This window comes from Leopardus geoffroyi, chromosome D3 (assembly GCF_018350155.1).
Source record: "Leopardus geoffroyi isolate Oge1 chromosome D3, O.geoffroyi_Oge1_pat1.0, whole genome shotgun sequence".
NCBI classification, from domain to species: domain Eukaryota; kingdom Metazoa; phylum Chordata; class Mammalia; order Carnivora; family Felidae; genus Leopardus; species Leopardus geoffroyi.
The window spans coordinates 1,027,010-1,049,607 of record NC_059339.1 but is presented as its reverse complement, the minus strand read 5'-3'; the positions used below and the strand labels follow the sequence as shown (position 1 = coordinate 1,049,607).

The following is a 22,598-nucleotide window of genomic DNA, read 5'->3' as shown; positions in this document are numbered from 1 at the left end:
GAGGACGTGCCGGCTGTGCTCCTGCGGTCAGCAGTGTCCATGGCGCCCACACTAATGCCCGTGCTGGTGTTTCTTCCCGAGAGCAGGACACAGGAGGCGCTGAAGAGCGGGCACTTCGTGGATGTGCTGAGCATCCTGCTGAGGCTGCAGCGTATCTGCAACCACCCGGGGCTGGTGGAGCCGCGGCTCCCGGAGTCGTCCTACACGGCGGGGCCCTTGCGGTACCGCTCCGCCTCCCTCGTTCTCCAGGCACTCGACGGAGACTCCCGGAAGGTCTGTGTCCGCTCGACACCCGCAGCAGGCGCCCTGTGCGCAGCACTGGGGCTGGGAGGTTGCTTTCGGCGTGCTCGGCCCGCGCTGGGGACTCGCCTTCCCCTGATGCACGGTCTGCGCCCTGGGTCGGCCCGGGAGGGACGAGCCCGTGGCTTGACGGCTGCAGAGGAGGGGCTCCTAGCGCCACGTGCGCTCTTGGGCCGTTTGCAGGGAACTCAGGGCACCACTACGGGTGCCCGTTGGGGATGCACGCTGGCGTCTCCTAGGCGAGCGCCTGTCACGCGCCGTCTCACGCCTCGGGTGGGTCCTGTGCCCGCGTGTGTGTGTTTGCGGGAACCTGGCGTTCTCCGCGTGCCCCCCACCCCACGCGCTGGCTGGGGGGCTTTGGGCTGAGTCTCCCTTGGTGGGGGGCGGGGAGGGGCGTGACCGTGCCCTTCCTGTGTGCGCTGTGTGTGTGGGATCCACGGGAAGAACCTGACGCTGTGCCTGGTGTCCCAAGAGCTTGGTGTAGGTCACATTTTACCATTTTCTCTCCCTTGTTCAGTGAGCACTGAGGCCTGCTAGGGGCCAAGCAGTTTTCTAATCACTGAACAGCAGCGAGCAAGACGCCAGCACCCGGTCTGCTTCCATCTTTTGTGTCTGGCTCGCTTCGCCGAGCGTACTGCTTTCAGAGTTCATCCGTCTTGTGGCGCACGTCAGAATTTCCTTCCTGCTCGAGGCTGAATCGTATTCCCTCTGCAGGTGGAGCGCGGGCTGCTCACCTGGTCGTCCGTTAAGGGACGCTTAGCTTACCTCCACGGTTTGCCCGCCGTGAGTCGTGTTACTGTGGATGCTCAAGGAGCAGCTTTGTGTGGACGCAGATTTTGTGTTTCTCGGGCACGCGTCTAGGTGTGCGGTTGTGGGGCCACGTGGCTCCTCCGCGTTAACCTTTTGAGGAGCGGCCAGGCTGTTGGCACATCCCCCTGTGTGTTTGAGGGTGCGGGGGGCTCTCCGGCACCTGCTGTCCATTCCCCTTGTCGACGTCGCGATGGGCACGAGGCCGTGTTTCCTCATTAGAGCACAGGTGAGGGGGTCTGCCCCCAGCTGGAGACTGAGGCCGTGCTCCCGCCTGTGCAATGCGTGTCTCCAGGGCTCCAGACCGAGCGGTGTGGCACGCACCCACCTCCGCTTCCCCGGTGCGCATGGTTCTCTGCCCGAAGGCTCCCCTTCTCGATGAGGGCTGGCACTCACGCTGTCTGGTCTCTCTCTCTCCTCTGCTGAGTCCGTTCTGTTCCTCAGCACTGTCTTCTCCATTCCCACTGGCACTTGAGATGGTCTTAACGGCGGGGAAACTGAGGCATGCTGGGGTCCGGTGGCCCACCTGAGCCTCGGAGTAGCTTCAGGGAGCCTCCCGGGGAGCGTGGCCACCTGGGCCTGGCAGTCCTGTTTGAGACGTGCCTGGGTTCCCATCTTTCTCCTGCCTCGTGGAGCAAAACTTTTTTTTTTCTAGGAAGCGGATCTCTCTGTATTTGATCTTATCGGTTTGGAGAATAAAATGACCCGCCACGAAGCGGAACTGCTGTGTAAGAAGAAGGTGACGCGGAAACTCATGGAGGAGCTGTTCGCCGCACCGCTCCCGTCGGGCAGGCCGGCGGCTCTCAGACTGAAGCCCAGCAGGTGTGTGGCGTGAAGCGCTGCCTCCTCACCAAAGCCCTTGCTTGGGTCCGGGCCGGCCCCCGATCAGCCATCGGGTCGGTGATGCGCCCCCCCCCCCCCCGCCGAAGGGCCCAGCCCCATCGCCCCTCAGGATGCCTGCTGTGGGTCCACACGAGGACCCGAAGGTGGCTGGGGATGAAACAGCCACGGGATGAGGATCCTCTCACTGGGTCGCCTGCTTCTGGAAGCTGGCCTGGCATCCTTAGTGTCTGTGGGGGCAGCTTGTGCACGTGGCATGCGTGGGCAGTCCGTACCCCCGGGCAGGGCAGGGCGGTGTGGCCCTTTGCTCTCCTAAGAACAACCTGGTGGCGGTTCAGCAGCATTGGGACGTGGGAGGGGACCGTGTGGAGAGGAGGTCGGGGCGGGAGGTCAGGCTGGATCTGCCCAGCGCGTACCGTGGTGGCCGCTGTTTGGGACAGAGGGTGCACCGTGGGCAGTGTGTGGTCGGGGGGGGACGTGGGGGTGGGCAGAGGGCTCCGCCCCTGGCCGCGGCACAAGGACCCCTGAAGAACATCTGAGTTGATTTTGCAGGTGCCGCGTGGCTGGGAGGGGCAGGACATGTTAGATGATGAAGTGGAAGCAAGTGGTTTAAGATGCGCTAAATCTAGCAAGTTGGAAATCCGCGAAATCTTCTACTCGGGCGGCAGATGAGAAAGAAGCGAGAAAACAGGGAGCTTAGCAAGAAAGGGACCAGTTCTGCAAAATGGCACCTGTTCTCGTTGCCTGTGGTGCACGTGCCTCCCTGGGCACCCGGAGCCCGCCCCCCTCCGCCCCCCCCCGCCCCCCTCCGCCCCCCCCCGCCCCCCTCCCTTAAATACACGACGGGCCAGCAGAGCTGCCGTCCTCGGGGGCCAGCCCGGCTTCGTTTCGTGGCTTTCTGTTGGCTGCCTCCAGCTCTTACGTTGCACAGGGGTGTAAGCGTCTAGGATTTGCGTGGTTACGGTCTTCCAGGCAAAAGGGACGTGAAGAACACATCGCGTGTGGTGGCTGTGGGAGAGGTCCCCTGTTGTGGTTTCATCCCCGTCGCCTCCAAGGCGCCCTGGCTGCTTCCACCGTGACCTGTGCTGCCTTGTCACTTGACTGTTGGAGGTGGCTCCCCCGAGCCCCTGCTCCGCTCACACTGCAAGCAGTAGCGTTGAGGCTTTTGAACGTTAGATGCACACGTTCACCGTGTCCCCCAGCCTCAGGGTAGACGGTGCCACTTTGTGTGCTGAGGGTGGTCGATGCCTCCCCGCCCCTGTGCTGAGCTGCTCGTTCCAGCCGCACCGGGAGTGGACCCTCGCCATCTCGGGGCAGGGCAGGGGGGTGGGGCGCGGGCCCTCCGTGTCTCAGCGGCACACACGCCTTCTCGCCAGGTTGTTTCAGCCAGTGCAGTACGGCCAGAAGCCCGAGGGTCGCACCGTGGCTTTCCCCAGCGTGCACCCGCCCAGGACGGCGGCTTCCGCCGCGGCCACCGCCGCTCCGCAGGGCCACGTGCGAGGACGGCCACCGATTGCTACGTTCTCTGCAAATCCGGATGCGAAAGGTAGGCCTCGTGTGCTGGCGCGCCCTCGGTGAGACCGCGGCTCTCTGTGGATGTGCTTCCTCGGCTTCCCCTGCCCCTCTGCATGGGCGGCCGTGGCTCTGGACGGGAACGGGCCGCCTGCTTCCGCTCTGCGGAGGACCTCGCGTAGCTCGCTCGTGACTTTCAGGCTTTTTGGTTTGTTGAAACTGGAGTTTCTCCCCCGCAACCCCCCCCCCCCCCCCCCGCCAACCCCGAACAAGACATCGCGGTGTCAGTCAAGTCACTGTGGGCGTGCTGACGCACATGTGCCCTGGAGAAGGCTCTCAGCCATGCGGGGAAGCGTGGGTCCAGGGTTGTGTGTGACACCTCAGGAAGGCCGCTCGTGCTCGGGGTCGCTTCCGTGGCCCGACTGTCGCCATAAAGAAGGGGCGGGTCAGCTGGCAGGAGGCGACTGTCGGTGTTGCAGCTGTAGTCACTGGGTCCTCAGCGTCTGGCCAGGGCTCACGGCTGCACTCGTGCTGGGGTGGGGGGGGGGGGTGGGCTCCTGTGGGACCAGCCGACCCCTGGCACCCCGTGTCCTGTGGCAGCAGACCTCGGCAACCAGCGCACAGCGGACACAAAGTTAGGGTTCTCTCACCCCGTAGGCCGCACCCCGCCCTCTCTGCAGGGAGGGTTTCTCCCTCCAGAGACGGTAGATGTTTGCTTTGCTCCTTCGAGACTCGGGTTTGAAAACACTGCGTTTCGTGAAGAACCTCTAACGGCTTTGCACAAACCAACCTTATCGATTGCAGTGGCGGCAGCCCCGTTTCAGACCTCCCAGGCCTCCGCCGGCGCGCCGAGACCGCCCGCCTCGACCTCCAGCGCAGCACCTAGCGCGGCCCATCCTGCGAAACCGCGGGCCCCGCCCCCGCCCCCGCCCCAGGCCCCCCCGCACCCGGCCGGGCAGAGCGCGCTGCCTCCGGGGCTGGTGCTCACCTCGCAGGCCCAGGCGCGCCTGCCCAGTAAGTGGCCTCGCCCCTCCCGTCCCGCCGCGTCCGGTCAGCGTGTGTCAGGAGCCTTGCCGTCCCCTCTGTCTCCCTGACCCCGTGCCCGGGTGCTGCCTTTCTCGCCACGCTGTCGTTTCTGGCCCTGAGTGTGCGGGGCCCGCGTCCAGGGCCCGGGCCTCCCCCTTCCTTTTGCCCGACCCCCCTGCCCCCCTTCCCCCCCGCCCCCCCCCCCAACCCCCCACCGGGTGTCGGCTCTGCTTCCGTCCTGCGCGTGCTCTGCTGCTGTGCCGGTGGCCCCGCTCCTGCTCCGCACCGGCCGGGGGCTCGCTCCCTCGGCCGCAGGGCTCAGCCCGTGAAGCGGGTGGCACCAGAGCGACAGCACGGAGGGCACTGGTGGCGGTTGCCGAAAACCAGCCTGGTTTTTACTCTCGCTTAGTGTCACCTTGAAGCCTGGCGTGAGTTACTGCTCAGCTGAGGCATCTTGTAATGATTTGGTGATGGAAATGTCACGATGTTACTTAATTTCCTTAGAACGGTTTATCGTGTTCGGTGTCGTTAACCCATTTCCAAATCTTGCACGCGTCCCTGCTCATCGTGCTGTGGGATGCGTCCTAACTGAGACAGTCGTAGGCATCATCGTTTCTCACACGCCCCGTGAGCACTTGGTGTGTGGGTGCAGCCAGTGTCGAGACCTCTCTGGGAAGCTGGGCGAGGGCACGTCGTGAGGAGGCCCCCAGTTCAGCTAGTCCCTCGTGACGAGGCCTCGTTCCGCTGCCAGCACATAGAGCGGCTGTCTTGGCGAGCCGCCTGAGGGAGGGACATTTCCGTTTGTCGGGGCCAGGCGTGCGGGGGGCCGTGCCACAGGAGCTGAGCTCGGGCAGAGTCCCCCGCCGCCCTCCTCTTTGCATGGAGCAGGGCCGGGCGTCCTGTCCACACACACTTCTCCGCGCCTCCTCCTGTCCCTCCTCTTCGCTGCTTTCCGGGGGCAGGACGTTCTCCTCCTCTTCCGCTAACTGTTCTCTGTACGGTGTCGCTAATCGTTCTGCCGTGGGCTTCCTTGGGGGCAGCGGTTAGTGTCCATCATCGACCACCGGGGGTCGGAGCCCCGTGCGCCCCGTGCCCGTTCACTGCCCGAGGGCAGCACCTCCCTGAGTTGGGTGCACAGGACTGTGTCCGAGTTACGTTTTCAGAGCCCGTGTTCTAAGCAGTGTCGAGTCTGGCATTTTTCAATCAACGTTCTGGATCGAATCCTACAGTCTAGTTCCAGTGAGCGTGAAGCTTTATACTTAACGCTACATTTGTGCGACGTATGTATGTCCTCACATGCATTCCCCAGTCGTGCAAACGTTGTGGGTGTCCTGGAAGCTAGTTACCAGCTCTCTTACGCTTGCAGGGGCGCAGTCGTGTGCCGCTGTGGACTGAATCGGACACATCCTTCTTCACGTTTTGAAAGTTCTCTGAAGAGGTTGATGTTAGAGTTTCACAGTGTATTACGAGTAGATTTCTGCCATATTTGACGTTTGCTACTCTTTGGTTGGTTACGGAGAAAAGTAAAACATTTCTCGGTAGTTTCGTTATTATATTAATATCTGATAATTTAAAATCTCTACCAGTTATAATTAAATAAGTTAACCATCGAGATCCAATGTTAGTTTTAACTTCTGTTTTCTATAAAAATATTTTCTGGAAGCGTTAGAAAGCAATACATAAGAGACATTTCTGTGACACTTCAGTGAACCACAGACGGTGGTTCTAGACCACAAGCGGTCGTCATTGGAAGAGTTGCAAGTTTCCCAGAGGCTTTAATCCCCTTTTCCTCTGCATTTCCGCAGGTGGGGAGGTGGTCAAAATAGCGCAGCTGGCGTCCCTGGCGGGACCGCAGAGCCGAGTTGCCCAGCCAGAGACCCCCGTGACGCTGCAGTTCCAAGGGAACAAGTTCACCTTGTCGCATAGCCAGCTGCGGCAGCTCACGGCCGGCCAGCCCCTGCAGCTGCAAGGTAAGGGCCTGCTGCCCGTGGTGACCGCAGACAGCTCTCCTGTCAGCCCGGGCCCCCCCTCCCGTCCCAGACTGCCGCTGGGACTCGGAGGAGCTCACGTCCGACACTAGGCGGCCTTCGTGAGTCCTTCGTTGTGGGGTGTTCAGGGCACTGGCCGGGTAACACCAAAGCACGTGCTTGCCTGGAGGTGAGGCACGCTCTGTCGCTGATCTGGGTTTTTTTGGAGGGGGGGTTTGTTTTTGTCATTGTTTTTTTGATAAAATACGCTCTTTGGAAACGTTCCCTTTTGTTTTTTGTTTTTTGTTTTTTGGTTTTTTTTTTACACTTATATTACCATTTTTTAAGTAAGTTCTACGCCCAACGTGGGCCTTGAACTCACGACCCTGAGATCAAGAGTCGCATGCGCTACTGACTGAGCCAGCCAGGTGCCCCAAATAGTCCCTATTTTAAAAATCAAAATGAAAATATCTGTTACTTTCTAATTTTGGCATGAAATAAATCGTCCTAATGCCACCAAAGAACTAGCAATTTACGTAGAAGTTACCTTCTTTCATATACAGGTTTTATGGCATTGACTCCCAGACCAAAGCCCCCCAGGCCCTTGTCTGAATGGACGTGTTCCTATGGTAACTTCTCCGTGCAGAGAACGAGGGGTGTAGTCTGAGGGGCACGCGAGGATTAGCCCGAAATGACCACGTGGCAGCAGCTCAGAGTCTGAGTCCCCCTTGCCCGTGGGTCCCGGCCACAGGTGGCGCCTGCAGCGGCCTCCTGGGACGAGGTGACCCTTGTCAGCCAGGGTTGGGGCGCTCCGTATGGGCGCTGGATGGTCAGGCGCGGGTTGGCAGAGCGGAGCCCCAGGAAGCCTGCAGAAAAGACGCCGCTTGATTGGGCTTCATTCGCTCTTCTTTTCGGTTTTCTGGCCAGAAGGGCAAGGCTGTCTGGCAGTGCCTCCAGCGTGTTGGAGCACAACGTGGGGCCGCTCCTCCAGAGTGAAAGACGTCAGAGAGTCACACAAAAGGCCGCGTGTGGCAAGCCCCTTAACCAGTGAGGAGAGCTGCGGCATTTGGGCCAGAAACCGTCTTTAGCGGTTTCTTCATCGCGCTTTCCGGACTGGCAAGCACCGGCGTGGGATCCGGGGGCTGGGGCTCGCCCCGTGAGTCGTGTGGGTCCTCAGGCTGGTGGGACACACCTTCGTGGACACCTGTTGCACCGCTGCGAGTCAGGAGCCGCATAGATGAGAGGAGTGTTTTCTTGACTTTGAGCAAAAGCGACTTTGCTCCTTCTGGTGTTCGTTCGTCGTAAATGAGATGTTCTCGTTGTTTCTCTAGTAACTAAACTCTGCGTTGCCTCATTGGGAGTAAATTTGATTTTGGATTCAGTGTTTTGCTTCATTTGTTCCCCCGTGTTTGGAAGTGAGCGTGGCCGGGAGGGAGAGGCGTGCACGGCCTGCGGCTGATGCCTCCCGCCGTCCGTGTGATTGATTGCAGGCAGCGTCCTCCAGATCGTATCCGCCCCCGGCCAGTCCTACCTGCGGCCTCCAGGCCCCGTGGTGATGCAGACCATGTCTCAGGCGGGCGCCCTCAACGCCCTGGGAAGCAAGCCCCCGGCGGGCGGCCCGGGCCCTGCACCCGTGACACCGCCAGGTAGGGTGCTCGGAGCGGGAAGACTTGGCTTCCGGAGCTTCTTTCTGTGCGACTATGCTTCCAAGTTAACCGGAAGGTGTCTGTGGTTTCCGCCTGTGGCGCCTCCGAGCCCGAGTCTGCTGGTGAGCGTCTCCGGTTTTCACAGACAGGCCGCCAGCAGCCTGGGTTGTTTTCGTGCTCTTTCCCCGCACAGCTGTCTGTGGAGTGTGACCAGTCTCCACTCAACCTCAGATTTTTTCTTTCTGTTCTAACGAGAGGCTTGAAATCATGAGAAATTTTGCCTGTCAACGTCACAAGTACGTTTAGTGAACATGCTTGAATTTCCCCTGGGACCGGTGATGGACCAGGATTCAGGCCCTTCTCTGCCTGGCCTGTCCTTGGCCTGCTTCCCCCCAGGGTCCTGCTGTCCTGGACATACTCATCTTCCTGTGGTCTGAGGCGGCCGAGCAGGCAGTCCGGCAGGGACCCCTCCCGGACCCACGGCCCTTGTCCCTGCTCAGCGCCGGTCTCTGTGTTGTCTGTGCCGAGACTGGGTGGGGTCTCTGTCCCCGCTCCCTGTCAGGCCCCGTAGTGGGGTCTGGAGGAGACCGCGGGGCTGGTGGCATTTGCGCATCCCCGCCGCGGCAGGTGTCCCCACCTGTGGCTGGTGCTGTTTCCCAGGCCTCCCTCGCCTTCCAGAACTCACTCCTGTCCCCTGTCCCCACAGGGCAGTCGCCCCCACCACACTCTTGTGCCCAGTGCCTGCCCCTGCCCCATCCCCTGAAGTGGCTTTTTTTTTTTTTTAGTTTTTTTTTTTTAAGGTTTTATTTGAGAGAGAGGGAAAGTAAGTAGAGGGGGAGGGGCAGAGAGAGAGGGAGGCACAGAATCCAAAGCAGGTTCCAGGCTCCGAGCTGTCAGCACAGAGCCCAATGTGGGGCTCGAACCCGAGAACCGTGAGGTCATGACCCGAGCCAAAGTCAGACGCTTAACCGACTGAGCCACCCAGGCGCCCCAAGGTGGCTGTCTTATCCCAGGTCGCTGTCAGTCTTCAGTGCCCCCCGTGCAAAGTCCCTGTCGGGATGTGCCGCGTGGCCTGGCTGACGGGGGCGGGCTGGTGGGGCGCAGATCCATCCAGCCTCAGTTTGGAGAGACAGGGTGGTGCTGGCTCCCTGCCTGGGGGCATGCAGGTGAACAGAGTCCCAGGGCATGCGTGCATCGTCACAGTGAGGATGACCACAGGTCTCCAGTGTGGGTGCCGCCTCTGGACACCCTGGGGGCTCTCCACACCATGCCGTTCAGCTCAGACGGGGGCCAGAGAGTGGGGGCTTTGCTGACGGCCCCAGAGGATGTGACACACTGCATAGAGCGAGCTGCTGGGGGAGGGGGTCCGCCGAGCCACCAGGAGCTCTGTTTTCCGACCCGTCCCTCTTGCTTTGCAGTTGGTGCGCCTGGGCGAGTGGCAGTCAACCCCCTGGCCACAGGAGAACCTGGCATGGCCTCAAAAGCGGCCTCCCCCGTCGGAGGGCCGGCCCAGGTATGGCGGGGCGGCTGGCGCCCGTGCTACGTGGCTGCCCGCGGGCCCCTCTTCACGCAGAAGTCGTTTCTCAGAAGCTACTTGGGGGGTGGTGGGGAGGCATGGTTTTTAACAGTGTCATCGGTATACATGCGTTCGAAAGCACATCGTCTCAATTTCAGAACTTGATTTTGTGAATACGTTTCGTAACAGATGAAACTGGGTCTTGTGATTCCAGAAATCACATTTCACGTTTTCCATGCTCCTCTGTCCGTCTTCTGGGCGTCAGAAATGCTCACCACGTTGGAGGAGAAGTGCACCCATCGGTTCTGCCTCCTTGCTGTTGCTTTTTGCCGCAGGATGGGCCGTGGGCGTCTCCGAGGACTGGCGTGTGGGAGGGACGCCGCAGGGCTTGGTGAGACCAGGCACCGGGCTTGCTGCTCTTCAGTGGCCGTTTTTGCCCTGTTTCCCATGAAGGAGGAGAAGACCAGACTTCTGAAGGAGCGACTGGACCAGATCTACTTGGTCAACGAGCGACGCTGCTCTCGAGTTCCCGTCTACGGCAGAGATCTGTTGCGGATTTGTTCTGTGGTCGGCGGAGAACAGGCACCTTGGCTCAGGGCTTCTGACAGCGGTCACCAGAAAGGGGCCGGGCCGGCCAGCGGTCACTCCTCACCCTCAAGCGGTCAGAGGGACCTGGTTTTGACACTGACCCAACGGCAAGCCTGCCTGCAGGACGTCATCGACAGGTGGGGCAACCTCTGTGTGTGCTTGCAGTCTGCTCCCCGAGACGGGCTTCCCAGGTGCCCCCAGCGGAGCGTGTCTGCCCCCCCGCCTCCCCGCTTCGTGGCTGTTGGTTTCTCCACGAACTGTCCCTCGGAAAGTCTGTTGAGAAATCATTTCCGGGGTCTCTGGCTCCGGCATCAGTCTGTCTCTTCACCTTCCGGGAAGGTGTGTGTCCTCGGGGTGCTCTCTTCTCCCTTAGGTTCCAGGCCTGTCCCCAGGGCAGCGTCCGGGTCGACGTGGGCTGGCCTGGGTGCAGAGCCACAGCACCGACCACAGCCTGGCTGTGGGGGGACTGTCCCCTGTGGCAGTGAGGAGGTTTCTCTGTTGTGCTCCCTTACGTAACATTTTACTCAAAAGCCACATGGAAAACGTAACGTTGCTTGACAGGAAGTGTGTGTTTGAGATCGAAACTCAGAAAAGAGCTATCGAAGAGAACACAATCACCCAGTTGCTGTGTGCACGGCCCCCTGGCCCCAGCCCGCAACTCTGCTTCCTCCGCCCCACCTCCGCTTCCTCCGCAGCCAGCAGGGGGGCTTGGCCCATTTGCGCTCCATCCCCTGCTTTGAGGGCTTGTCCGGTCCCACCCGGGCGCGAGTCTTCTCTCCCTCCCGCTCTGTCCGTGGGGCCGGGCGCAGGCCTCATGGTCACCGCGTGTTTCCAGCGGGGACGCGGTGACCTCCAGCAGCCTGGCTCGGGTCGGCTGTGCGGTCTCACCGCCCTGAAACCCCCTGCGCTCTGCCTGTCCGCCCCTCCCCTCAGAGCCCACCGGCCCCTTGGCTGCCCCGCCCTGCGTCCAGCAGTGGTGAGCGACCGCCCCGCTGCCCCCGTCCTCGTCACACTTCCGTGGCCGGCGTAGTGGGCTCGGGTCGCTCTGACGGGCGTGCGGTGGCGTCTCACGGGGGCCGTAATCTGCGCTTCCCTGAGGGTGTGCGACACGGAGCCTCTCTTCGTGGCTTTTTGCCGCGTTCTGCGGAGAGGTGTCCGTTGAGGTCTTTGGCCCGTCTGGTAAACGGGTTGCTCATCTTCTCGTTGTGTTTTAAGGGTTGTGTGTGTGTTAGGACCGCAGTCCTTCATCAGCCGTGTCTCTCACAGACATCTTGTCTATGGCTCGTCTCCTCGTGACGCTGGCTTTCGCAGGGCAGACTGGTTTTAGCGGAGCCCAGCTGTGTCTCCTCTCGTGGTCACGCCTTTGGGGTTGGACCTGCAAAGTCCTGGCCAGCCCCGGTCACCCGGGCTCCCCCTGCGTCATTCTGCAGGGGTGTCCCTGTCTGCGTCTCCTATTTACATCTACAGTCGGAGCTGAGCGAGTGCCAGTGAAGGGACTGGGTCTGTGTCTAGATTCAGTCTTCCCCAACCCACACACCTGCAGGGGAAGTGTTGTGGAAAGTCTTAAGATGCACACGAGCTAAAGAACGCAGCGAGTCCCATGCTCCCGGAGCCCGTCCTCGGCAGCTGTCAGCGTCTGCCCAGTCTCGAGTCACACGTCTGCTGCCCCGGAGCAAGGCCGTCCTGAGACAGGTTCCAGACAAACATGATTTTGTCGTGCTCTGAAAGCAACACGGTCGCCTGATCACAGCTAAAAAAGGAGCCGTTCCTGATGTTATTAAGTGCGTATTGAGCCTTCTCATTTTTGGTTGTCTCCTAAATCCTGTCTGTGTAGTTCAAGTCCGAATCTTGGCAGGGAGGTGCTCAGCGGTCGACAACTCTCTCTCTCGTGTGTCTTCCTTTTTTTTTTTTTTTTTTTTTTTTTAATTTTTTGTTTAACGTTTATTCATTTTTGAGAGACAGAGACAGAGCATGAGTCGGGGAGGGGCAGAGGGAGAGGGAGACACAGAATCCTAAGAAGGCTCCAGGCTCCGAGCTGTCAGCACAGAGCCCGACGCGGGCTCAAACTCACAAACTGCGAGATCGTGACCTGGGCCGAAGTCGGACGCTCAACCGCATGAGCCCCCCAGGTGCCCCTGTCTTGTGTCTTCTGATCGGGTTCTGTCGCTTCCTCTTCTTTTTCCCCCCGCTGTGGACTGTTGGTTGAGGAGACCTGGGGGTTTGCCCTGTAGGACTTCGCACAGTCTGTATTTGGCGATGGTTCCTCGAGGTGTAACTGGACGTGTTACTTTGTTCTCTGTCTCGTCTGTAAATTGCTCGATCCAGAGGCTTGATCAAGCGTACGTGGGTTGTTGCTTTGGGGTTTTTGTTTGTGAGAACGGGGGTGACCGTGAGTCCCGTTAGGAAACACGGGGTGTGCGATGCGTGTGTTTGCACACGGCTGTTGCTTGTTCCAGCAGCTTTGTCGCGAGAAGGTCTTTGCTCCATTGGGAGTGCTCAGGGGACTGTGCTGGCGTCTCTGGAGGTTCTGTCCTGTCCTCAGCACCATGGTGGCATCCTCTCCATCCCTGTGGCTTTGCAGTGAGACTTGGTGTTGGGAGGCGTCCCTCCTCCAGCTTTGTTCTTGTTTGGTGTCATGCGGGCTCTTCTGGTCGCTGCGTGCCCACGCTGACCTGGGGCCCAGGGTGCGGGCTGTCTGCAGACTGGCCGGCTGAGGTTTGCTTTGGGATCGTGCTGAGCCTTTAGGTCAGGAGCAGACGTGCTAGTCCTGTGGGCTCTTCCGACCGATGAACGTGGAATTGCTTTCCGTTGTTTTAGCTCTTTGATTTTGTCCATCAGGGTTTTGTTGATGGATGGCATTTTTGTTTACACACACTTGGTGGCAAGTCCGGGACATTCATCTGGAGCTGCCCTCCCGGCGCGGGTGGCCTCCGGAGCCCGGAGGGGTGGCACATGGCTGCTCTCTGCAGGGCCCTCTTCCTGCTGCGTCTGGCTTCCCTCCTGGTGGCACGGTGGCTCTACGGGCTCTGGGGGTCCCATCCCCTCCCCCAGCCATCCAGGAGACATGGCACCTGCATCCCCAGATGGACACGTGTACTTCATAGAGAATGGGCCGTCCCTGTTCCTGCTCCTGCGACCTCGGGGTGCCCTGCACTGCTTGTTTCCGTCCGGGGGGCCCTCATTGGCCGGCACTGGAGGGACCCACTCCCATGGTTGCTGTGACGGGTGGTGTGGGCCAGCAGCCATGTCACCCCCGTGGGGACTACAATTAGGCACTCTGGCTTCTCTGGCAACTCACTCTTAGAAGGTTCTGCCCACTTCCTTCTTGAGCCTTTGCTTCCTGGGACAGGTGCTGCCCGGTAGGGGCGCTGTGGGCACCACGTGTGATGCGTGTACTTTCTGCTTCTCAGGGTGGTGTGTGTGATCCCTCCGGTGGTGGCCGCGCCCCCCTCCTTGTGGGTGGCGAGGCCGCCGTCCCTCTACAGCCACAGGATGAGGGTCCTGAGGCACTGCCTGCGAGAGCACACGGCTCCCTACGCGCAGCAGCTGCAGCGCATGACGGCCCTGCGCTCCCTGCGGTTTCCCGAGCTGAGATTGGTGCAGTTTGACTCAGGTACGAGAAGGCTCCCTTTTGCTCTGCTCCTTGGTTTCGGTTTCGGTTGCGTTTATTTTAAGAGCGTGTGTGAGCGAGTGGGGGAGGGCGGTGAGGGTGGGTGGGGGGAGGAGACTCTCCAGCAGGCTCCACCGGCAGTGCAGAGCCCAGCGCGGGGCTCGATCTCACCAGCTTGAGATCGTAACCTGAGTGGAGATCGAGAGTCGGACGCTCCGCCGACCGAGCTGCCGAGGCGCCCCAGCTCTGTTCGTGAGGTGGGGTTCCCTTGCCCTGGGTCGTGAGAGACTCTTGATGGCGTCAATTTCATAGGCAAGCTGGAAGCTTTAGCCATCTTACTTCAGAAGTTGAAATCCGAAGGACGTCGAGTGCTGATCTTGTCGCAGATGGTTCTCATGTTGGACATTTTGGAAATGTTCTTGAACTTCCATTATCTCACCTATATCAGAATCGATGAAAACGCCAACAGTGAGCAGCGGCAGGTAAGGCAGAAAAGATCTTCTCTGTTACAGCTTATGCTTCAGCGTCGTTAACCGGTTTCGCCAGTCTCCGCCCTGGTTTCTCAGAGCCGTGGCGGCCCTTTAGTAGGTCTTTAGCACGTACACGCCGTTACTGGCTGTCTCAGCGTCAGGACAGGCGGCCTGCGGTCACGAAGAGCGGGTTGGTGGGCTCCAGGAAGCAGCGGGGCGTGGAGGTGCGGGCGCGGTCCCAACGCGGCGCACCCAGCGAGTGCCGTCTCGCGCGGCGTGCCCCTCCGTTACTCGCCAGGCCGGCTAAGCGTGTGTTGCTACAGCGGGCTCAGTGAGACAGACGTGCTCGCGTGCTCCCGGCGGGCGTGAGGCCGCGCGGCTCTGCAGGAGACGGGTCGACAGTGTGGGCGTGCGCCTGCCCGGGTAATTCCGGGTAGAGGGCTCAGCCCTTCAGCGCCTCACTCCCCTCCAGAGCGGCACGCGCGTCCAGCCGTGCGATGGGTCGGCAGATCGCGTGTGTACCGTGGTGCTTGGTGGTGTCGTGAGCACGCGCTGTCCCCCGTGGGCTGGACGACCAGGTCGTCATCAGAGCGTTCGGAACGGGAGTCGGGAGCACGGGAGAACGTTCCCGGGCGCTGGAAGGCCTGCCGCCGGATCGTGGAACGTGTCGGCCTCTTCGCGTGCTCCTGCACCCACGGGACTTTCTGCCTGTGCGCACGCTCGCTGAGGAGGGCCTAGGAGGAGACGTGGCGCGGTGTTAACCGGCAAGGTTTTCTGGCGGCGATGTCACAGGTCACACGTGGAATCTCTGGGAAGAAGAGGGGTCCCCGTGGTGGTCTCTCTGGGCCCGTCTCCCCGCTCCCTCAGCCTTACTCCGGAGCCTTTTGCCGTGAAGTGCTCCGGCATTGCCTGAGGGTACAGGACCGAGCACACGTCCCTCCCCAGGAAGACTCTGTGTTCTCGTGGGGCCCACGGGTTGAGCTGACAGTGCCCGTCAGGTGGAGTCAGACATCTTCCTCGTCGTAAAAAAGCGAGGCTCGGTGTCCCGTGAGGAGTGTGCGGAGAGGTTTGTGGTGAGCGGTGGCCGTGTGCACGTGGCAGGAGCCGGGACGACCGGGCGCTGGCTTCTAGCTGGCCGATGTCAGAGCGCGCCCACGGCATCCGGCGTTTGCCGGGGGGGGGGGGCTGACCCCAACATCTCACTTCATCTCAGGAACTGATGAGGAGTTTCAACAGAGACAGGCGGATTTTCTGTGCCATTCTGTCGACTCACAGCCGCGCCACGGGCGTGAGCCTGGTGGAGGCCGACGCGGTGGTGTTCTACGACAACGACCTGAACCCCGTGATGGACGCCAAGGCCCAGGAGTGGTGCGAGAGGATCGGGAGGCGCAAAGACGTCCACATCTACAGGTGAGGGCGGCGGTTGCCGTCAGCAAGCCGCCGAGCCCGGGGCGCGGGAGGTGCGGGGGCAGAAGCACCACATGGAGCTCGAGCGCCCGCTGCGGCTCGCACCCCGCGGTTCTGCTGTGGCCTTTGTTTTTTCTAGCGAGTTTATCTTGAGAGCAAGCGCGCGAGCACGCGCGAGAGGGGAAGGGGCAGAGAGAATCCTAAGCCGGCTCCACGCTCCGTGCAGAGCCCAACGCGGGGCTCCTTCCCAGTGACCCCCGGATCGTGACCTGAGCTGAAATCAGAGTCGGGTGCTCGGCTGGCCGAGCCACCGGGCGCTCCTTGTTTTCTCTAAGGCACTTTTCTGCTCGTGCTGCTGCGTTTTCTCTATGCCCGTTTGCTCAGTTTGTAATCTGCTTGCTCAAGATCATGACGGGGTTAGTTGCTTCGACGTAACGCGCTGTCCACGCCGTCCGTCCTAAGTAGACACGCCGCACCTCTTCTCGAGGGCCTGCGAGTTTCTCAGTTACCGTCAGGTGTGTCTGTCCTAGGACGGCTGCGGTATTCGTTACCCTCAAACGTGAGTTGTAACCGGCCAAAGCGGGAACGGAGGGAAGTGGAGAAGGTTCTACTCTGTATCCCTAAACTCCCGGCCGCATTTATCATACTTGCGTAGTGACAAGCGTCTGCGTCCCGTCGCGCGTCCTAGGCCGGGTGCGCCGGCACGCGACGGCCTTTCTCGGGTGCCCTGCCGCGTGTGTGCCGGCGTGCCTGCAGTGGCGGCCTGTGCACGGCGGTGGCGTGTGCGTGGCGCCGGTGTGCAGCCCCGTGGGGGCGGCCGGCCCGGGACTCGAGCCCGAGCCTGTGCCTGTAGCCTTGGCCGAAGCGGTCCTCCCGAGGCGGACGTTAAGGAGCCGTGTGATGCTTCTGAAAGTCCGTGAGCAGGTGCCGCTTTTACAGGTCTCGTCCCTGTAGGAGATAGAAGCGGACCACGTTTTGGCGGACGTCTCTCGACGTCTTTTTAACGTTTTCCGTGGCTCTTGCCAGCAGTCTCGTGTGTGAATCCCGTTTCTCTCATCGGCATCGGGAGCCTGTCTCCGTGCTGGTAAACGTCAGCTCGGTGCACCGTGTGCGTGTTGCGTGAGTGACGTTTTCCTGGGTGATCCTTTCCTTGTCATCGGCCCTGCGGCGGTCGTTAGCCAGAAACGGGAGAACCGTTTTACTCTCGGTAACCGTCATCCGTGAACAGTCTGGAGCAGTCTTGGCAGCAAAGGTGCAGAGTGTGTAAGGACTGAGAATAAAACCAAGACGCGGTAAGACACGAGTAGCAGGCTGTGCTGTGTCCTGGGACAGAAACACCTGGTGCATAAAAACGTGCTTTCCCCAGAGCAGTGTTGAAAAGTAACACAGTTTTAACCAAAGCCGTGGTCGTGTTTGCCTGTATTTGTTGCACGCATGTGCACACGCAGTTGGATGAGGTCAGTCGGTTTTAAAGTACATTTGGAGGGCGCCTGGGTGGCTCAGTCGGTTGAGTGTCCGGCTTCGGCTCGGGTCATGATCTCACGTTCCGTGGGATCGAGCCCCGTGTCGGGCTCTGTGCTGACAGCTCAGAGCCTGGAGCCTGCTTCAGATTCTGTGTCTCCCTCTCTCTGACCCTCCCTCGTTCATGCTCTTTCTGTCTCTCTCAAAAATAAATAAAAATGTCTAAAAAAATAAATAAAGTTCATTTGGAGGGAAAGCTGATAACAGCCAACAGATATGCTAACGAGGGTTGCAGCAGAGAGGTGCGGGAGGAGGGAAGCAGTGAACGGTGCAGGTGTGAGCCTGCGGTGGGGGGGGGGGGGGGGGGCGTCCAGCCTCATGGGAGCCTGTTCATTTAGTACATGCTGCTGACACTGTGCTGACCACGAGAAAGGTGCCTGCTTTATGGCCAGAACACCACCCCCAGGGCTAAGCACGGAGGCGTGGAAGTGAGATGGTGGTCGGGATAGTTGAAGGGACGGTATCTGTGGCTTGAAGGGATAATTTTCGCCGGACAGGGAGCTCAGAAGGAAGGAAAGATAGACATATTTGACTGCAGTCAAATGAAAACTTCAGTTTTGGGTTTGTCAAAAGATACCATAGCAAAGCTGATGCCCAGATAACAGACTGGGGGGATCGTTTGCAATCTCATAGCAGACAGCGGGTCGGATAGCTCTGACAAGGTGAGAAGTAAAGGAGCCTTTATTCAAGAAAGGCTGGGGGGTGGGGCGGGGACCTGAGAATCCAAACCAACCATTCCAGCTGCCCACACGTGTGGCGGGACGGGCTTGGCAGGCGGAGGTCCGGTGGCCGCCTGTGTGATGGCCGTCCTCACGCACCCAGATGGGAGGCAGCGGTGGGCGAAGCTGCTGGCGGTGCTGGTGAAGGCAGCTCCCACCCGGAGTGAGGAGTGGGGTCGTTGCTCTGTTTGGACAGCGATTTATCGAGGTCTGCTGAGCGGAAGGTTGTGCGTGCCCTCTGTTCCCAGCCTTACCCTCCAGGGGACCCCTGTGGTGCAGGCCGTTACTGTAGCTTGTTTACATAGCACCAAGCGGGAACCAGCATATGCCCGTGCCCAGAGTACAGCCGTACCCTGGCCGTCGAACAGCCACCGGAACCATTGCGGGGGGGGGGGGGGGTCGTCCCTGCAGCACGTCACTCAGGAAGGAAGCATAGTGTAGAGAAGTGTGCGGGGCAGCAGACACGGCCCGCCGTTGCGTGTGCACATGACCGTGTGAGCGTGCTCGCCAGGCTGTCGGCGCTGGGGGGTTGGGTGCTCCGTGTGAGGTCCCTCTGGGGGACCCAGGAGGACTTTTCTAGGTGGAGGCTGGAGGGGAAGAGGACAGAAGGGACCGCAGTCACGGAGGCGCGGGACCCTGTGCGGCAGGGGAGCAGACACGGGAGAGGTGGCCTTGGCCACCGTGTTCAGGCACGCCCCGAGCACGTGCACAGCCTTCCAGCCCCTGCCGAGCACCCGCACCCCAGCCGCTCGTGGTGTCGTGCTTCCCGGTGGCCCCGTGCTCATCGTAAGTGTGTGTCTGTCTCGTAGGCTTGTGAGCGGCAATTCCATCGAGGAGAAGCTGTTGAAAAATGGAACCAAAGACTTGATCCGAGAAGTAGCCGCTCAGGGCAACGATTATTCCATGGCGTTCCTGACGCAGGTACCCGTCACTGGTGTGTGGTCCTCGCGCCTGCCACCTGGTGACGGGGCACGTGGGTTCACCACGGACGGGTGAGGGGTCGCCGGGCGGTTTCCCTGGTGACGCGGTCTGGCGCTCCGGTCAGGCACCGATGCGGGTCCCGTGTTGGACGCTAACATGTGTCTCGTGCACAGCGTACCATCCAGGAGCTGTTTGAGGTGTGCTCTCCCACGGACGACGCTGGCTTCCCGGTGAAGGCAGAGGAGTTTGTCGTCCTTTCTCAGGAACCTTCTGCCACGGAAATCATCGCGCCCAAAATTGCAAGACCTTTCATTGAGGTGAGGACAGATCCTCCTGGAGGTGACCCGGGACGTGCCCTGCCCGCTCTGTGGGCCCCCTCGCTTGGCCCCGGCGCACCCCTCCTGCCTGCTTTCTTTCCCTTGCAGGCGCTTGGGCTGGAAAAGCAGCGAAAGGGAGCAGCGGAGAGGGTGGGGCCTCAGGCCCATGCTGCCCAGCTCAGCAGCCATCCCTGTGCCCCTCAGCTCCTCTGCTCTTCCCAAGCCACACTGCCTCCCCCAGGCCGCAGCCGGCCGTTCGGTCTGCCCGTCCCCACGGTCTGCAGTCCCAGCCCCTCTGACAGGTGCCCCGTGTGTGCGAGCATAAAACGCACACCTGATTCTGGGGACAGTGCAAAGGAGAGCATAAACGGTCTCGTTCATACCTTTTAATGTTGCTTACCGTTGAAATGGTAGTATCTGTGTATACTGGGCTGAATACGTTTTTAACTTAGCTGGAGGTTTCAGATGGCGCACGCGGCTCATGTGCTGCTGCTTTCAGGTGGTGCTGCTGTGTAGACCCCTTACAGACCTGGGGCCACGTCCCCGCCCCCCCCCCCCCCCCCCCCGCCCTGCCTCGCGCAGTGGTCTTGCTGCAGCACCCCTGGGCGCCCCCTCCCCTTGGCCCATCTTGGGAGGCCGTCCCCTGCTCCCCTCCTTCCTGGGTGTTGGTTTCCAGGCTCTCGACCTCGGAGGGACCCCCGTGTCCTGGGCCTCTTCCCGCCCTTGCCTGCGATGTAAAGTACACCGGTTCCCTTGTGGGGGCTCTCCGCCTGTGTTCCCATCCTTGTGCCCTTGGTGCCCTGAGAAATTTCCACTTGGTTATTGAGAAGTAATAAACGTGTGTGTTAAATCCTCAAGAGCTTGTAACGGAAGCAAGCGCCCCGCCCCGGGAACCCCCCCACCCCCCCGCCCCTGCTCAGAGACAAGCACTGTGTGCGGTTCCGGGAGTTTCCTACATATGATGTCCCCTGCGGGGACACCTTATAACTCTTCATCTGGGGGACAGATAGATTGACCCCATTCTCTCAAAGGTAGGGGTTATTTGCACAAGGTTAAAAAAGAAAAACAGCATGAAAGAAAATAGATCCTGTCCATGAGGTAACCGTCTCGGCATTAAAACTCTTGATTGTGTCCTGGGAGAAAAACGAGGCGGGAAAGCGTGTGTGCGAGAAACATGGTGTTTCGGGTGCCGTTGGCTTGGGGACATGTGCGTGCCGCTCCGTGCGGTGCACAGGCTGACGCACACTTGCTGTTGAAATGTCCTTGTTGGACGTCTTGCTGTGCGTTGGCTGTGTTCCAGGTGGCAGGGATCTAGTGTTGAGTAAAAGACCCGGTCTCCCCTCCCCACGGAGCTTGCATCCCGGGAGAGGAGAGACTGAAGCACGCAGGCTCTCCCTGCCGAGGCAGAGGGCCCTGTGCAGGGCGGCTGATGCCCGGTGAGGAGTGCCACGGGCAGAGGGGCGGCCGGGGGTCAGGAAGGGGGTGAGGGGTGAGGGCGGTGAGGCCTCCCGGCTCTGTGCTGAGTCTGGGTCGTGGGGGCCAGGGCGCAGGCTGATGGGAGCGGCATGGCCCCGTGAGAGCAAGAGGTGCCGGGGGGGCTTTTGAAGGTGAAATGAGCGTGGGGTCTGGGGGAGGCCCCTGCCGTCGGTGTGCTGGGGCGAGCAGCCGGCACCTTGGGCTTCCCGGCACCTCTCCAGTGGGCGTGGTGCTCTTCCGGGGACTGGTGCGGGAACATGGCTCTCCGTGGAAGTTGTGATAAAGTACGAGAATGTATGGCAGGTGTGCACGTCATAAAGAGCTTGAGAGGGTGCTACGGGGGAGGCACCCCGGGGACCGCCTGCCTCCTCACCACTCCTGTCCCTGAGGGCGGCTCGCCCTTCTGACCCTTGACCACCCTGGTGCCTGTGTGGGCCTGGCCTCTGGTTCTGGGTCACAGTGGTTCCCGTGTCTCCCAGTGATCGTGACTTCATCAGGTCCACTGTGGGACCGTGTGACTGTGTTTTGAGCCCCGCATCTGTATTTTTCTCCGTGTCTCTTGGCAGACACCCTAACTGCATCTTGGGGTGGGGCCCCTGGGTCATCAGTGAGCACGTGACTAGCAGGTGCCACTGGCGGTTTTCCAGACTGGCCGAGCCGACCTATGCTCTGTTGGCTGCATGGGACCTGAGGCGTGGGGGTGTTGTTCCGGCCACGTGCTGGCGGATGTGGGCCGTGTCTCTGGTGGTGTGTCGCTGCTGTCAGCCCATGAATTTGTGGACCTCCGTGTGCTCCCTGGCAGGGCAGGCACTTTTTTGTGAAGCGCCTGTTCGTGTCCTTCTCCCTTTTTTGTGTTAACTGGGTTATTTCTTTTTCTTAATGGTTTGTTGGCACTTTTTACGTGCTCTGGGTGAATCTGTAAAATACCTTTGTGCATTCTGTGGTTTGCTCGTCTTTCAATGAGCAGAAACCCTGGGTCCTGAAGCCAACCAGTAGCCCGTCTTTATCATGGTTGGGGCTTAAAAAACGTTCTCTTTACCCTGGGTCGTTTTACCCTGGGTCGTCTGGACGTCCTCTTTCGTTTTCCTGTAGATGCTTCAGTGGTCTTCATATTTAGATGTGCGGTCTGGAATGATTTCTGTATTGTGTGAGGTCAGATAACATTTTAAACTGCAGATTTTGCCAGATTGCCAAGAAAAGAGGTTATACAGTCGGTAATCGATACCCCGAAACCAGAGGCTGTGGGCTCATGTCCGATGCACCAGCATGCCCATCCACACCCACCCCTGTCAGGCGTGAGCTCCTGGGTGTGGGAAGGCACCTCCTTCCTCTTGCTTGGTTTCTTGATCTGTGGTGATGCTGACCGTCTCACACGCCTGTCGTCTGCGTTACCTTTTCCGTGGGCTTGGTTTTGGCAGCTGCGGCGTAGGGTTGTTTGTCCCCCGTTCGTGCTGTGGAAGGGTTGTCGTTCATCTGAGCTGTGGCCGTGCCGGGTGCCGGTTGTGAGGTTGAACGAGGTGCCCCGCGCTTCTGTGTTCTCAGGGCCGGGGAGCTTTGTGGCGCGGCAGCGCTCGGCCCTTCGCTGGGGCTTGCTGTCCGCCATGGCCGTGAGCCGCTCGTGTTCGTTGCCCTCCTCCGTCACGCTTAGTTTTCCGTCACCGCAGGGAGGCTCCGTGTGCGGCACAGGCGCGTCGGCATTTATGCGGGGCCGCTCTTTTTCAAAATGCTTTTATTTAAAAACACCTGAAAGTAATTTAAACGATAATTTGTTCAGGCCCTCAAGAGTATCGAGTACCTGGAGGACGATGCCCAGAAACCCGAGGAGGAAGCGGTGCCAGGGTCGCCCGACGGCGACGGCCCAGGGTGGAAGGAAGAGCCGTCGCAGCTGGAGGAGTTAGCAGACTTTATGGAACAGGTCTGGACGCTGTCTCCTCTGTGCTCCCCCTCACTTAGTT

The 22,598-nt window shown here is 60.4% G+C and overlaps 1 protein-coding gene and 1 non-coding gene across 2 annotated transcripts in view; both read left to right on the top strand.

The window, feature by feature from the left end:
* EP400 (E1A binding protein p400) overlaps positions 1–22,598 on the top strand; it is a 99,013-nt gene that overhangs the window by 48,342 nt on the left and 28,073 nt on the right. Inside the window, 14 exon segments of the mRNA XM_045457784.1 lie at positions 87–273; positions 1,763–1,929; positions 3,324–3,493; positions 4,264–4,473; positions 6,291–6,455; positions 7,943–8,098; positions 9,517–9,611; positions 10,068–10,339; positions 13,613–13,815; positions 14,125–14,294; positions 15,496–15,692; positions 18,739–18,850; positions 19,024–19,167; positions 22,418–22,558. Of these exon segments, the coding sequence (XP_045313740.1) occupies positions 87–273; positions 1,763–1,929; positions 3,324–3,493; positions 4,264–4,473; positions 6,291–6,455; positions 7,943–8,098; positions 9,517–9,611; positions 10,068–10,339; positions 13,613–13,815; positions 14,125–14,294; positions 15,496–15,692; positions 18,739–18,850; positions 19,024–19,167; positions 22,418–22,558 (2,389 nt within the window).
* On the top strand, positions 15,141–15,271 carry LOC123588637. The gene has a single exon (XR_006707951.1). It is a non-coding gene; the product is annotated as a small nucleolar RNA SNORA49 (small nucleolar RNA).